The 18,091-nt window shown below is 36.6% G+C and overlaps 1 protein-coding gene across 1 annotated transcript in view; it reads right to left on the bottom strand.

Moving 5' to 3' along the window:
- Nucleotides 1-371: 371 nt before the first annotated feature.
- The window catches only part of LOC123678257 (transcription factor Sox-2-like), an 86,107-nt gene continuing 68,387 nt past the window's right edge, over nucleotides 372-18,091 (bottom strand). Inside the window, exon 5 of the mRNA XM_045615168.1 lies at nucleotides 372-2,371. Coding sequence (XP_045471124.1) covers nucleotides 1,865-2,371 — 507 coding nt within the window. The 3' untranslated portion in view covers nucleotides 372-1,864. The remainder of the gene's footprint in view (nucleotides 2,372-18,091) is intronic.

Consider the following 18,091-nt stretch of genomic DNA (forward strand, 5'->3'; position numbering starts at 1 on the left):
TTGATAAAAACAAATCTGACACTTCATTTGAGGGTTGACTCTTAAGTAGTCATTGTAAACTTCATAAAACTTTTAGTTTTTGCGGTCATGCATTCATATACATTACACATACCAGATGATCCGTCCTCTAAAGATTGTTGTATAAGTTAAACTTAGTTCTTAAAATTACAAAGATACAGAACTGTTCTGGTAAGAGTATCAAAGAAAAAGCGCTGTTACTTTTTGGTTTACTAGATAAGAACCATTGCCAATTGAATGTTTCATCAATAATCTTTTTTTCCCAGTACCAGAAGCTGTTCTTGAGTAATATTTGAACAACTGCGAATTCTTCTGCTAATTACTTTTCAATAGGAAGGAAAAGAAAATATAAGTTATCGCTGGAACAGCCACGCACTAGTTTATTATTCTTCTTTGCATATAACTTCACATAACACTACATTTAAGACTATCTTCATAATAAGATCAATATAAATAACAATTTACATAACTTCTAAAGAATCTAAAGTTGCAACTTCCTGCAAATCTCTACTGCAAATAGGAACATAAATGGAAAATACTAGGTGATACTGCGTTTTTAAAGTACTTTATGTAGGTTATTTCATAACAAATGAATATATAAACATAAACGAGAGAACATCTAACACGAATTTCTTATCTGTTTAATATTTACAATTTGTACAACGGGAATTGAAACGAATCATGAATATTCGAGATAAGCTGTAACCATTTGGTTTTTCGTAAAATTTTCGTTTCTTCTTTTGATATGAATCGATGGAAAACCGAGTCCTGTTGAGAAATAAAACAATATTCGTATTCATAAAACAGACGAAGAAAATACACAAATATAGTTTTAATTGATAACTGTCTGAAGGTGGTCGTCAATAGAGTTGGCTCAACATCTGTTGGTTCATTCGAATAGGTAAATTCTTGCCATTTGTTAGAATCATTTCAAGAAATTATATTGGTCTTTTCGGTAGAAAGAATTTTGTAATTACTGATATTATGTCACAATTCTTTCAAATTATTCAATTTAATTTGATATGCTGAATGTATAGTCCTCAGATCATTAATGTATCTGAAAGCAATTGAGCTCTTTTACGAAAGACTATTTTCTTTAGATGTTCAGCATTATTTTCTGATATTTCGTTCATGAATATAAGACAACAATTCTTTCAACCAAAAAATAAACCTTTTTATTGAACGAATAGATGTTGAGTTTTTATCCCTGGTTGAAAACCTTTAGACTTCTTTGGACATTTAAAAAGATTCATATCGTTATTATAATCTCAGTTAGGGATTCTGTTAGGTTTCCTCTAAATAGAAAGCTGAAATTTTTAGGTTAGATTATTGGACACGGGGATGATATCTATATGGCTCTATAGTTGTGGATTCTCAAATTGATATATTTTTACAAATACCCACTTGAGTATTGATGATACTTTCTAGATTCGTTAAAAATCTAAACCTGTCACAGAACAAAGAGTTCTTCTCTGTAGTAATGTATTTGAAATTTAAAAACCAGTCAAGTCTGAAGACTCCAAGCTGTATTCGGGAGGTGAGAGATTCTTTACCATATCTGAATAAGAGGAAGAAACAAAAACTTCAACGTGAGAATAAACAAACCAACAGATTCGATAACTACCATTCACTACCTCCAAGTTATCCAAGGACTGAATATACAATAAGCTACTTCTCGAAATAAATAAATATCACAATATATAAATTGAAATTCGCCTCATAAGGAAAACCGAGACTTCCACATGATCACTTGACACATTGCCACAAACAGTAACATGGTTGAGAATCACATATTAACTATTCACGCCGTGGTAGGAGTCACAGTACACGTTCACATGTGGTCTGGTCAAAGTATAACCGTCAAGGGCCTCCTAAACTCGCCTGTGTTTGAGTATTGACTAGTGTACTGCGGCATTGGGAGTAACCCAGGCACGGAATTGCTCTGCTGTAGCTGAGTGCTGGGGTAGTAGCTGGACAGTCCCCCTGGCGATGCACCAGCAGAAGACGTCGTCGTCGAGGAGGACGATGACGTGGCGTCGTGACGCTCTTGGCTCTGCTTCACGTCAGGAGAGTCAGAGCTACGGGGTGAGCCGATTCCAGCGGACACTTGTTGGTTACCGGAATGATCTTGGTACATCTTGCAGAGATCGAAAGATGGGTAGCCCCTAGAAGCGTCTTGGTACTTGTCCATGTACATCTTGTTGGGGTCGTAGAACTTCTGTTCCAGGTAATTCCTTTCGAGGAAGCCTTTTGACGGAGATTCGGAGTACATGGACATGGCGAGAGAAGATGGCGGCATGAATGGCGCTCTGAATTTATCGGCGTCCATGGAATATTTCATGGGGTCCATAACCTGAAAAAAAGAAAATGTGGTGAGTACAGGTTGGAGCATGCTTTTGGAATAGTTAGTAAAAGAAAAGATTGTGGTATACAGTTGCAAAAGTGGATTTTGTCGTTCAGTTAAATGGTTTAAGGACTTTAATTCCATGAAGGTTTTCTTCTTGAAATCATCGAAGGCTAAAAATCCCTGAAAATCAGGTTATTTCAAAACGTCCATAAGGACGATACCCTCTGAACGAAAAGTCCTAGCTATTCAAAATTTTCAACCATTTTTTCTAATTGCTTCAGCTATTAGGACTTCTAAATATTTAAATGTCTTTTGTACCGAATGTCCCAGAGGAGGTGTAACAAATTGATAGAAAATACTTATAAATTTAATGAACACTTTATCACACATTATTTGCATAAAAGGAACCAAACTATTTTCAATTCCGAAACACATGGTGTTGTATAAGATGAAAAAACTCTTTTTCCGATAATAACGAAATAGCTGAAGATAATTGGATGTGATTCAAAAAAGTTTGTATGAAAAATAATTGTGATCATTTTTCATATCTACTTTGCTTCGTTTCAACTTCTCCACTCAGTGACATTCAAGTTGAGGTAGGCTTGATATCTTGAAATGTTTTCATTTACGTCACTGAAAATGTTTGAATCATGCAAGAACGAGAAGATTAACCTAATACGTTAAGTGAGGCATCGAAATATCTACAGCTATATTGGAATTATTGAAAAAGTGTGAGTAATTTTTCAAACATTAATAGCCTGTGTCTCAGAAGTGAAAACAGTAAGAATTCATTTTTGTAGGAAATTTGTTCTCATTTCCATAATTTTTAGTATCTACATTATCAGTGTGTCGTACCTACTAGGGGACAACTGCATAAAAAAAAGTCTGGTAAGTCACATCAATTAGAACTCAAGCAGGACAGAACCGATTCTTATGATATTCGATTTGTTAAATTTGCGCCATCGTGAGAATACTAATAACAATAAAAAAATCGAAAAATCCACGAAAAAATAATGAAAATTAGTATATAAAGATACTAAACTAAGGTTTTCTAGAAATTTTGTCAAGAGAGAATATAGAGACAAACAAAGAATTCAGGATAAGAAATTATTACAATTATGATATCAAACTACATGTATTTGTTGAAAACTCTCAATATTTTTATTCAAATGGCATTGAGATCTTTAACCTTTTTGTGAGAGTTTTGTCAGCAGATATTCTATTCAAGAAAATATTGAAAGGTTGACGTTTCCATCAACTTGCACTGAATCGACTGAATGTACCCGCCACACTCTTATCTACAGAATTAGAATTAAGTAACGTTAAGTTTCTGAAGAGAACAACGTTTTTGTCGAAAAGTTCGCTAACTACAGTTTCAGTGGAATATTATGTCCACTGTGAGCTATCTACTTGGTTAACATATTAATTGATCACATTTGAATTTAATGCTAGTCGCTTTTGATTTATGTGACTTATAGTACCTTATTCGTTAGGAAAAATTGATATAGAAGGTGAAACATTATCCAATAGTGAATAAAACATAATGAGCTATTTTTAAAAATATATTTAAACGTGGCCATGAATTTCTAATAATTGGTCATATAGTTCAAGTAAATAGAGCATTAAAGCCTATAAAAACACACTGATTCCTAACTGCTTAATATGCTGATTTCAATGTTAGCTACTTCCAATGTATTTTCTGAGAAATAATTTCATTTAATGTAATTCCAAATTACAGCGGAATTTATTCAAAGGTTCTTCAAATAGAAGGTTTCATCTTGAATAGTCCTCTATCTGAACAGCTGTCACTTTTGAAAGTTTCATCTTTTGATATTTGACGAGTAAAAACTATGCTATTAGCAAAAATTGTTGAAATTCACTAGAAAAACAGTGAAATTTTTACAGTAACAGTTTGCAAAACTAAAGCACTCTTGGTTCATCATAAACGAAAATTTCAATGACTATTAGTGAGGAAGTATCGACATCATATATTCTATGCATTTTGATAGCAAATTAGAGCACGTTCACATGACAAGCGGTCTACGCGCGTTTGAATGAGCGGTGGATAATTGGATACCGTTCACATGGAACGCGGTTGCCAAGCGGTGAACGCGCGTTGGCGTAACGGCCCGTATTCAGTTCGAATTCTACATTTTGGTTTGAATCTGGATTCAGTATCAGATTTAGGTGAGAATTAAACGTTTTTAAGTTTTGATAGGTGATTATAGATCGAATAGTTTCTATTATTCATCAATTAAAACTGATCCTACTTAAATCATCTTCGTTTTGCCGATGACATCGTCCTAATAAGTAGCAACATGCAGGAATTGAGCGAGATGTTAAAACAACTTATTGATGCTCTGAAAAAAGTCGGTTTGAAAATTAATGTTTCGAAGACCAAACTTATCAAAAACACCACAGAACACATAAACATTGACGGCACACAACTTGAAAATGTAGAAGAATATATATATTTGAGACACTCAATAAGAATCGGCAAAGAAAATCAAACAGCAGAGATAAAAAGAAGAATCAGGCTAACTTGTATGGCTTTTGGAAAGATGAAATATATATTCAGGAATAACGACATCCCAATAAACCTTAAAAGGAAAGTTTTCGATGCCTGCATATTACCGGTAGCGACATATGGCCTGGAAACTATGGCAATAACTAAGAAGACCGCAAACGGCGCAAACCAGCTGAGGGTGATGCAGAGAGCGATGGAAAGAACTATGCTCAATGTCTGTCTTAGAGACAGAAAAAGGAATGAAGAAATCCGACAAAGAACTAGAGTCGTAGATATTATACCGCGTGTTGCAGAATTGAAGTGGCAGTGGGCAGGACACGTGGCTCGACAGGAAAAAAAAATGTAAATTAAATTCAACACAAACAGCAGCTAGAATACAGTTGTTTAAAGTTTTTCAATAGACTGCCTAATGAAATCAAAGAAATAAATAATTATAAACCATTTAAGAATATAATATTTAATTTATTGTTGAATAATTATAATTAGAACCATATACTTAGTATAGTGGATTTCTGCTGTTAAGTGGTAGGTGAATGTTATTTTGATACTATTTCTAATCATTTGTATTTGTTCTACGTGTATCTCATGATTTCTAAATAAAGATCATTTTTATGTGGTCACATAATAAATTTTTTTTCTTCATTAGCATCTCCTTCACAGGATATGATGACGAGTTCTTCCCCTTGAGTTTTTATCTGAATATACACTACTTGTCATGTCGCATATTACAGGAAAATTCTCAATTTTATCTATGAATAATTCAGGAGCGTCCGGTTCCATTTTGAAATATTTCTGACCGAACGGATCGAAGGAAAATACGTAAATACGTCTCTGGCATCTATCAGCTCGTGCAAACGCGGTCATCTGAACGGATACATTAGAAACCTATGATCTCAAACCGCGAGCCAACGCGCGGTTACTACGGGCAAGCTCTAGAACAGCGCTCTACGCGCGGTCCATAAAAACGCGCGGAGGCATGTGTACGCTTCGAAGAAAATTCATGTACTTGTAAACGCGCGGTTTCAAACCGCGCGTAGACCGCTCGTCATGTGAACGGGCTCTAACACACCAAAATTCTATGAACTATTTGCATTAGACAAGAGTAGCCGTCGAGAAGCACTCAACTGGAGTAAGGCCTTCCAAGAACAAACATACGAAAAACAATAACACGCAATTCCACGACTCGAATAAAAGACGATTGTTCCAAGGAGTTTGTGTTTATGAATAGACAACAGAAATTACCAGTGTCGTTACGTGCGATCACTTAAACAAACCCAAGTTGGTATTTCACAATTATCACAATTCAGATATGAAACAAGTTAAGCGATAATTTAATTTTCACCCAAAGCAGAACATAACCACATTTTTGACGGAACGTCAATAAGACAATATTTGCCGACCATTCTGTTCCAAACGACCAAATCTAATACTGTTTGTGCTCCTCGTTAGTACCCTTCATTTCGTGTAATTGGGTAGTTATTTGGTTTGTATATTCTGAAAGAGAATATTGTTAACTCAAGTGGTTAGCTGGCATTTTGACTTCGTCTCTGTGTCGCCACTATACGTGATACGGATCTTAAGAGATTGAACTAATTTTTAGGTCTTAGTTCATTGCTAAAACCTGTTGCCGTAAGTAAAAGGTTATACAACATCATGTAAATGCCCTCTACGTGATCTTCTACAGAAATCGATCCTTGTGAGGTAGTTTTTGATGACTTGCCGGAACATTTCGGGAAATATCTCATCAATAACTTGACTATGTTGGTTTAGAGATCGTCAATAGTCTGAGGATTATCGGCATAAGCACGATCCTTCGCATAACCCTACAAAAAAAAATCCAAAGGCGATAAATCACAAGATCTTGCTAGCTTATTCACATCGACGAAACGAGAAATTACGCTTCTTGTAATTTTTTTTGCAATAAAGCCAAAACGAGTCTTGTGTGGCTTGTTGCACCATCTTGCTGGAACCAGACATCTCTTCCAATTCCATATAATTAATTTCAGTCCAAAAATTGACGGTTTGAGTGACTTCTTGTTCATTTTCAAATCTCTCATGCCTCAAGAAGATTGCCCCTGCAAGGATGATGATCAACTGACAATATTTTTGATTAAACTGTATAAATTGGCATTGGCAATCACTCCACCAGACCAAATTTAAGGTACACCATAGGGTGACTTTTTGTGGATGTAATCGTCTCTGAGCAGTTACATTCCCTAAATGAGACAATTCTGTTTGTTTACATAGCCACCGAGTGAAAAATGTGCTTCGTCGCTGAAGAAGATTCGATGCGAAGAATTGGCGTCTAAACATTGTTGTTAAAGCACTACTTGCTTTAATTTTTGTTTCTACTGAACCTAATGAGGATGGAGATGTAAATCCACAATGCAAAATTAGTCATAGTGTGCTGTAAGAGAGACCCAAATGTTATGCGCGCCGGGGAATTAATAAATTTGGACCTTCTTCATCATTTTCACTTACAGCAGCAATATTCTAGGTCGAGCGTGTATTTCAAAGATGTATGAGCTTCGAGACATCGGTAATGAGATCCAGTCTCTTCGAATTTTGTTTACTGTCTCAACAATTGTACGCTCAGATGGGTGATTATGTCGACCATAATCTGCCGTACTGCACGAAATGTACTTAGCACAGAATCATTATTTTTGTAGTAAGTTCAACAATTTTCACGCGTTCGGCAGTAGATAAACGATACATAGTGTTTAATGGCTCAACATAGTATGACCCCACGGATGACAGTTCTGTTTGACATATGTCATTGATATGTCAGGAATTTCCGGTAATTGAATCTTTCAAATTGAAATATCAGTTAGCTACTTCAATATTCCTACAAATTTCCTACTCATTTGGATCCACTTCTACCAATATGTATTAAATCCTCGATATGGTGAAAATACAAAAGTTTTTTATCGGGTCGCCTACACTATATACACACATCGTCAAAAATTTCTCCCCCTAGGTTTCTCAAGAAATAAATAATTTATGTTCTGGAAATGAAATGAATATTAACCTCCAATCAACTGCAATATATTTGATAGAAAATCTTTGTTTGTTACTCTTAGCTTTATACAGGTTGAGACTTCCCAATACGCCTAGGCATCTTACGAATCAGGACATTTATGAAATTTTCAGGCATATCGTTTCATTCTTTCTGAAGGGCTAAACTCAATTCCTGAAAAATCGAAGGTGGGTTTTGGTTATTGGATATTACTCTGTCTAAGTTATCCCACACATGCTCAATTGGATTCATGTCTGGTGACTTTGCTGGCCAGTTCATTCTCTGGATATTGATCTCTTGAAAAATGTTTTGAAGCCTTCGTGTGCGGTGTGGTGGGGCTTTATCATTCTGATAAATGAAATAATTAAACCCCAAGTTTTCTACGTAGATGCCACCAGTCCTTGTTTGTTCAACGTACGGCGACCGAACACTATACCCACTCAGCACATTATAACGAGTGTTTTTTTTCGAGGTATATAACTTTAAGTTGGCATTACTGTTTAAGATGGAGACCGATTTAACAGCTGCCAAATGATTTATTCTCACTTTGGTTTGGCAATTCATCATGAATGGACTCACGCCTGAACAACGCTTGTAAATAGTGCAATTTTATTTCGAAAATGATGGTTCTGTGCGGAATACGTATAGCACACTACATCCATTTTATTTTGTTTAGCGATGAAGCGCACTTCTGGTTGAATGGCTACGTCAACAAACAAAACTGCCGCATTTGGAGTGAAGCTAATCCTCGAGTGTAGGTCGAAACACCGTTACATCCAGAAAAACTGACTGTTTGGTGCGCTTTATGGGCTGGTGGAGTCATTGGTTCGTACTTCTTCAAAAACGATAATGGCCAGAACGTTACAGTCAATGGTGATCGGTATAGAGCCATGATTACTGACTTTTTCATTCCTGAATTGAACAATTCCATGATGTCCAGGAGCTGTGGTTTCAACAAGACGGCGCAAGATGTCACACAGCTCGTGCCACAATCGATTTATTGAAAGACACGTTTGGTGACCGCCTAATTTCACGTTTTGGACCTGTGAATTGGTCTCCAAGATCTTGTGATTTAACACCGCTAGACTACTTTCTCTGGGGCTATGTAAAGTCTTTGGTCTATGCGGATAAGCCACAAACTCTTGACCATTTGGAAGACAACATTCGCCGTGTTATTGCCGATATATGGCCACAAATGTTGAAAAAAGTCATCGAAAATTGCACGTCTAGATTGGATTACATCCGAGCCAGCCGTTGCGCAATCTGGTGGTTAGACAAAGCTTCTTGATGTAGGGCTACTATTCTTGCTCGTTAAAACTGAGAAATTGGATGTCCTGGTATTTTCCACGGAATATTGTTAATATAACAACTCTCGTTATTCCTTGAAAACTGATTAACATCGAATATGCTAGTATTCTCCCGAATACGAAACATTTTTTGCTGGTTTATTGTTTTCATTTAAGTGATAAGATAGTAAAGATTCCACACACACAAAATTGTCTTGTTACATTCAACAAGTTGAAAGTTGATAGAGGAGGCCAAGACACTTGACGATGTGTGTAGATCATTTTCACTATACAATCCAAATGACACAATTATGGATGAATATTACGAGGATACAATTCCATAACACAATTAATGTGAACAGGGGTAACTATTCAAATTGAACGATTCATTGAATTTCAAAAAAACATCCCATATCAATCACACACCCAAAAAAGCCCAAGCCGGGAACATAAACATCATTCCTGAAACAGAGGTCGAAATTTAATTTGGGTCCCATTCAATCTTGTCCCAACGCAATTTAAAATTCCGTATTCATAACCTCCATTTCACGTATATAACATTTTATATATGTCTCAACAATAAGAGAAGAAGAGAACCGGTATTATGATGGCTGCGTCTTTTTGTCTCGCGAAAGCCAGCACCTTGCCCGACAATGCTGGACCATATATCATCCGGCACAATGAGCTTTAACGATTCGAACGGCGACCGCGTTACGCAAATTCGTGTCTCGTTCCTTGGGAATGTCCTTTTAATGCCACTCGCATTTTTGTCATCCGGATATCTAGATACCAGAATGGGGTGATAGATTAGCCTGGATACAATAATGGTAATTATTCAAATGCGGCAGAATGCCGGGATATTTTTGTCCCTTCGTAGTCTTCACTAAGACATTCCTGGTGTTATTATTTTCCTTTGGAGCAGTCAAGGGGACGTTCTTGTGGAGGGTGTAATCGGCCCTTATCCTCTTTCGCCATTTTAGCTGCTTGATTTTCTTTCCGCTGATCAATAGTAAGTAAATAATAACATGTTAACATGGCATTTGAATATTTCTCTGATAATTGCAATATCTACATTCACTGATGTCACTTCATGGCAAATAATTTTGGCACATTTGTTTCCCTTCTTGTCTTATTGTCATATGTATTGATACTGAAAGCATGAAGGTGTGTCTCAAATGGAAGTCGCTTTGCGGTTGAATGTATCGTAAAGAGTGGTGAGTCGACGATATGCTCGATATTTGAACATGGCAAAATAAATTCGAATTAATAAAACTATCAGTACATTATAACTAACTGACAAAGAAACTGCAACACCAAGAAAGAGCTGTTTAAATTAAATTTTTTTTGGTAAAACATAAATAGTATAGCAAGGAGTAAAATATTGAATTTAGAGAAAAAATCTTGAAAGGTTTTTCATGTAAACAGCTGTTCGAGGAGATCCAAAGTCGATGTTTAGTTGTTGTTAAAATTTGAAAGAGGTCGGATTATTGGTCTACGAGAGGCGGTGTTGTCATTTTGAGAAAACGCTAACCGTACGAACAGAACTCCTACTATTGTTATGAGATGTTGTCAATCGTGGTTTGATAATGCCCAAAATCTAACAAGAGTAGGCATCGGACGTCGAAGGGGCACAAATGAAGTTCAAGATCGACGTCTAAGACATATGGCCATTAGAGATATTTGCTACAAATCGATCATTGGCTGATGAGTGATTAGGAAAATCGCAACGGTTTACCGCCGGATAAGGTCTTTTGGAATGCAGCATTATCGACTCTATCTTGTGTTACCTCATGACGGTTGAGCATCGCTGGCAACGATTACAGTGATGCAGAAAACGTCAACATTGGAATGTGGAATGGCATCAGTTCGTCGTTTCTCATGAATCTCGATTCTCCTTGGTTGCACATGATGGCCGAAGAAGTGTTAGACGACATCGGGGAGAAAGACGTGAACCTTAGTTTGATATTGAACGTCATGTACACCCGACAGGAGGTGTTATGATATGGGGTGCTTTGCACATCCAAGTAGGTCACTTTTAGTCTTTATTCGAGGTAACATGACAGCGCTGCATTACCTTCAAGAAATAGTGGAGCCATATGTTCTCCCTCACCTTAGCCAGCTCGAGAATCCAATATTTCAGCAAGATAATGCCCGACTTCATATTGCATGTTGTTAGTTTAAACTTTTTCGAAGAGAACCATGTGAATCTTTTGCCATGGCCGTCCAGATTATCCGGTCTTTCACCCATAGAGCATATTTGAGACATCATGGGTAAAAGGCTTGAAAATTTACCGCACCCCTCACGGACTTTGGAGGCTCTGAGACATGAAGTAAAGGTAGCTTGTGCAGTATTTAGGGATTCATGGCTTGGCTTGATATTCAAGCTACTTGGCTCAAGGTCAAGTTCAAGTAGCTTGAGCTTGACTAAAATCAACTCAAGTTTAAGTCATGAAGTAGTTTTTCAATTTTAAGTCGAGAATTTGAATGAATACTCGACATGATATTGAAAAACTACTACTTGACTTGAACTTGCGTTGATTTCAAGCTACTTGAGCTTGAGTTTTTATTTTGGAACACTTTCGGTTCTCTGAGAAAATATTTTTAAAAAGAACAATATAAATCAACTGAAATCAACTCATTTGATAAAATCCGAACTGGATATAGAAGTTTTGAAAACGCAATGTACGTGGTGTTTTTTCAACGTGTACAATTAACCTGAAATGATCACAATAACAACTCTGTACCTATTTTGAAGAAAGTGTTGGAATTATTGAATGAAACGTTAATTTAAATATTATAATTTAAATTGATTCAGATTTTTGAATTGTTAGCTATTTTCCTCGAATATCAGTTTGGGTATTTGTTCATTTTTTATAATCAATAATAATTTTTGTCATTGAGAGAAAAGGTAATTCGAGAAAAGTCAAACAATATATAAATCTAGAGTTTTTAGGCAGAATTCCTGTGAAATTGTTATTGTTGTAGTGTTAATTATACAAAATAACCTTTACCAAGAATGACTCATCGGAATTTAAAAATACCAACGTTTTCGAATGACAATATCCAAGAGAATCGTATATCGTTGTCCCCTCGAACACAATCAAACAGATAAAGCGCTAATTCATTCCTACCACATTACGGGCTGAAGTGTTTGAACTGTTCGAAGAGCCGGAAAGAAGTTGATGGAGTACGTCTGAAAAAATAATCTCATCGAAAGCGGAGGGGGGATATAATTCGAATCAAATTAAACGAAAACATATGGGAAATATAAACACGGTCGGACCCCAATGGAAAAACTGGCAGACCCCTGTACCAGTCACAACAGGATATGTAAATAGGGTATAGGCCGATTTAAACCTCGGTTGTGATGCAAAATAGGCCCGTGGATATCGCGAGGGAGGTGATCTGTAGCCACCAAACGGGATCTTTCGGGATGTCAAAGAGACAAAGATGCAGGGATTATTAAATCAGGATTAGCGACATGTTTGTGACTGGTCTTGTGGTTTGATGAAGGAGTAGGAATATTGTTCGATGCGATGAGTGTTGGTGTACAGGGAATGACTGGGTTTATTTCTATGGATAGAAAAGGTACAAACCGATTCAAATTTTTTTGTTGGATTTTTTTTCGAGGAGTTATTGATTGCTAGGATCGTTCGTCGCTTGTGTTAGATTAATTTTTTTATTCAAGATTGGAAAATTTCACTCATTTCGACTACGAAATGGAATGATATCGATTTGAATTCCCACTCAGAAAGGATGGTTGGTTCAGTATATGGGAATATTTCACATTGCTTGTATTTCATCATAATACTGCTCCCATAAACTGCGGAATCGCCGCAAATTTCACCTGTTAGAGAACTGAATTTCTCGTATCAAGCAATAAAAAGGAATTCAATAGCTACATTAACATTATTAGGCCAATTCAAAAGTCCCCGGTCTGATGCACAAATGGCGGTGCTAGTATTGAATCCATATGATTTTTAGTTAGTATCAACCTACAAACGATACGTGTCAAAATTTGACAGAAGTCTGACCATTAGTTCGTCAGATATTGCGTTGTGAGTGTGGCTATTTTGGTCATTTGAAAAAAGATGGACAAAAAGAATTTCGTGTGCTGATGAAATATTGCTTTTTGAAGGGAAAAAATACAGTTAAAGGAAAATATTGGCTTGATGAAGAGTTTCCGGGGTCTGTACCAGGAAAATCAAGCATCATTGATTGGTATGCTAAGTTTAAACGTGATGAAATGAGCACCGAAGATGGCGAACGCACTGGACGCCCAAAAGAGGCTGTCACCGATGAAAAAATCAAAAAAGTTCACAAAATAATTTTGAATGACCGTAAACTGAAATTGATCGAGATAGCAGACATTGTGAAGATATCATCTGAACGTGTACATCATATCATTCACGAATGTTTGTACATGAGAAAGCTGTGTGCAAAATGGGTGCAGCTCACAATCGATCAGAAGCAACAACGTGTTAATGATTCTGAGCAGTGTTTGAAGATGGATAAGTGCAATATACCTGAATTTCTGCTTCGATATGTGACAATGGATGAAACATAGCTCAATAATTTGACTCTGGAGTCCAATCGACAGTCAGCTGATTGAACTGTACACGATGAACCGAATCCAAAGCGAGGAAAAACACAACAGTCAGCTGGCAAGGTTATGGAATCAGTATTCTGGGATGCGCAAGGTATAATATTCATTACCGCGATTATTATATAGCGTAATTGGATCGTTTAAAGTATGGAATCGTTAAAAAACGAGAAGAAAAAAAGGTGCTGTTTCATCAAGACAATGCGCTTTGTCACAAATCAATGAAAACAATGGCAAAATTACTTGAACTGGGCTTCGAATTGCTTCTGCATCCACTGTATTCGCCATATCTGGCCCCCAGCGACTTTTTCCTGTTCTCAGACATCAGAAGAATGCTCGCTGGAAAGAAATTAAGCGCCAGTGAAGAAGTAATCGCCGAAACTGAGGCCTATTCTGAAGTGAAAGACAAATCGTATTACAAAAATGTTATCGAAAAGTTGGAAGATCGCTATAATCGCTGTATCGCCCTCGGAGGCAACTATGTTGAATAATAAAATCGAATGTGTTTTACTATGGTAGACCGGAGACTTTTCAATTGGCCTGTTAGCTGTAAATAAAATCAACAAAATGAGATACTTATAAGTTACAGTCTCGAGAGAAGGAGGAAACCAAAAGAGAAATACTCAGGATGAATATTCCAGGGATTGGTCGCTCCAAAAAGTCTCTTGGAACTTTAATGCTGCAAAATTCAAAAAGTATCAGAATCTCAGTAAGACCAACACATCACTGGCTTCCTCACAGGGCCTCAGGAAGCACCTAATGATATTAGATCATAAGAAACTGACGAGTGCAGATTGTGTGGGGAGGAAAAAACTTCTGATCACCTAATCCCAGAAGGCTTTGGCATTGCAAGCCTACACAAAAATGCTTTGGACGAGAAACTTGTAGGAGGATAAAACTTTTTTGAAACCATCCCGTATACTTGAGTTCTTGGAAACTTTGGAATTGGAATGTAAGCTGATAATGGTGCAGTTGAGAACAGCTTTTGAGGTCGCGGTGTAGTGTAGCTTTTGACATGGTAATCAGTAGCTTGAAGTGTTAAGAAGACTAAACTGAGACAATAACTTTATCGAATTGAACAGTTCTTGGTAATCAGTAACTTGAAGTGTTAGAACACTAAACTGAGACAATAACTTCATCGAATTGAAGACTTTCTTTACTTACTCTAACTTATTTAAGGGTTTGATATTGAAGAAAGAGTATCTCTTAAAAGAAATCAAAGGAGTTAATTTCGTGGAATGCATGTCATTAACGATATCAGCCAAATGGCCGTCACGGCTACAATTGCAGTACCATGACCAATTCGCAAATTTGCGACTGTATGTCCTCGATAATTTCAAGAATTCCATCTTTGTCCATCTTGGTCCTTCCACCATAACAGTTGCACCAGGCTCATTTTCGAGTAAGTAAAATCAAAAAACTTCACCAAATAATCACACCTTTATGTTGGAGAGACTTTTCAACAATAATTTTTGAATTTTCCGAGCCCCAAATGGAACAATTCTGCTTTTAACGTAGCCTCCGAGGTGAAAAGAGGCTTAATCTATGAAGATGATATTTCGAGGAAAATCCTATTCATTTTTATGCGTTTCAAGGACCCAATCAGCAAAGAAACAATGTTGCTAGTGTTCGACCGGCTTGAGTTGAGTTGTATAAACTGAACTTTCAAAACATTAGGACCTAAGTCTTTATGGAAAATACGGTATAATGTCGTTTGTGGTATGCCTTATTTCCAAGATCGAGGAGGAATCGACAAACCTAGGTTTTCGTCAACACTACAGGATACAGCATCAATATTCTCAGTTGTTCTTGAGCGACCCACTTAGTTAAGAGTCTTCGCAGCAATAACTGGTCCCAACAGCTCAAATTTTTCCACCAATTTCCTTATTGCCGGCCGAGAAGGTGCTTCACATTTTAGTAGTGAATTTTAACAAATTAATTACGTTGTGGAAGCACTTATCGTATTTTTAGTGATGGCGTAGTTTTTTCTTGTCAAATGTCAACACAGCTTTGAAAATGACAGTTGTCAGATAGCGGCCTATACAAAAGGAAACCTCTTATTGGAAAATCCTTCAGATGGTAATGAGTGTCCTCTTCTGAAAGCCGATCCTGTCCAACCCAATTTGATCACCACAAAACTCATGCATACCAAATTCGAATTGTCAGATAAAACGTCGTTTTTATGTCATAGAGATCTGGTTTGTGGCGCGTAACGCTATGAAACTTGCGGTTTATATTGGATAAGTGACTCCTGAAGAAGCGAGTACACTAGAACGTGAATGATCTTAATCACCGAACAACAAGCTAACAAGTTCAGAAAAATGTTTTCTTTCATCTCAGAATTTATAATATATGTTAATACAATTTCTTGTTGATAATTCTGATTTATGACGATGATGCTAGTTGGATTTAATTCAATGCCTATATGTGAATCTTGTCGCTTCTTAAAAAAAATGGTCGGGTATCGTGTAACAAGGAATTTAGTTATCACGCTAACGTGTGTGTGTGTGTGTACAGAGACCATCTTAAATTGATTATAACAAATATCTTCGGTGTTGTGAGTATCAGAAATAAGCAGCTTTAGGAAACTGGTTATTTAACATATCTTAATATACAATTATATTCAAATGGGTGAATCATCAGAGATATGTATTTGAATGAATGAGCATTTTATTATTCTTGTCATCACAAGATGCTTCTTTAGGTTCATTGAAGTTAGGTAAGAAAAGACCAAAATTTCAAAAAATTTGAATTCGACGAAAACCATGATGGCTGGTTATTGGAACGAGATCTTCAGGCGATGGCTCTACCGCTCTTTAAGAGAAAAATGTGAGGTTTTTTATGGAACCGCTTTTTTCGAAGTTACAAAACATGATGATGAAAACTTGCAATCATACTAATGGAACTTTATATCTGCTCCTCGCTTAACATATCTATAATATCTATACAGACATATCATTGCCAATTATGTAGATCAGTTTGTTGAGGAAACAAGTGTCAAAAAATCCTCACCTCGGGAGCCCAGAGTACTTGTAGGTGAAAGATTACCCAAAAAAATATATTAAAATTGTATTCACTCATTTCAACAAAAAAAAAACCTTCATTATGAGAACCGTCTTTTGGTCCTTAAAGCCTGGAGTGTATTTAAGCTATTATAAGTAACATATGTTGGTATATGTAGTTTTACGTGTCCAATCTTGTTTGACATTTAAATGACTATGTATTTCCAACGAATACCAAACTCTCAGTCATTTTACCATTAGATATGTCATATCACGTCCACTCACAGAAGCTTTGAGAGAAAATGAATGGATCTCAGCTCAGCTAAAATTCTGAATCTAGGTTTATGTGTAACAAAGGCTTTTCAAATAAGAGATTTAATTTTGATATACAAGTATATTTTAAGATGGATGTTTATTCCACTGTGAAAAGAAAGGCATCCATTAATGATGAAAAACGATATCAACCAAATGGCCTCCAAAGCTATGGTTGCACCATATGTTTCGGTGAAAATCATTTCGAGGAACCAATCAGCGAATATGTGCCATATAAAATATGTCTAGTAGACTGATCATGCATGGGACCACCACACCAGTGTTTGAGACAGCCTATAGCGTATTCGACTGGCTGCAGCAGTTCGAATTAATTCGAGCTAATTATGTCATTTAACTCTACAAAAATTCGAATTAATTCGCACTGGTGCAGCCAGTCGAATACGTAATTAGCCATATCTTGGCATAGTTTTACTTGTCATCTGTCAAAAGATGAAAGCTTCAAAAGTGACACTGACAGCGGCCCAGATACCTTTCATTGGAAAACACTTCATACGTGTGTATATTTCAACAATACTTTCTTGGAAATTTTCGCACCCACAAGAAGAAACTCCAGACTCAAAACGTTTTCAATTCACCTTTCACAGCTCAGCAACACGAGAACTAAACGCTAACTCAAAGAGTGAGGACCATATAGGACGGATCTCGGAGTCAGAAAGCTAGTAGTAAAAATTGAGAACCAGACAGCAATTGACGTGTAAATACTTCGAGGCATCAGATTCTAGTCTGAAGACGAAATACAATTAGAGTAATTCATCGATAGTATCGCGTGAATCAGTTAACTGACGGGTGTTTTTTTCGAGGTATATAACTTTAAGTTGGCATTACTGTTCAAGATGGCGACCGATTTCACAGCTGTCAAGTGATTTATTCTCGATATGGTTTGGCAATTCATCATGAATTTTATTTCGAAAATAATGGTTCTGTGCGGAATACGTATCGCGCACTACGTCCATTCTATT

The sequence above is a fragment of the Harmonia axyridis genome, chromosome 4 (assembly GCF_914767665.1).
Source record: "Harmonia axyridis chromosome 4, icHarAxyr1.1, whole genome shotgun sequence".
Classification (NCBI taxonomy): domain Eukaryota; kingdom Metazoa; phylum Arthropoda; class Insecta; order Coleoptera; family Coccinellidae; genus Harmonia; species Harmonia axyridis.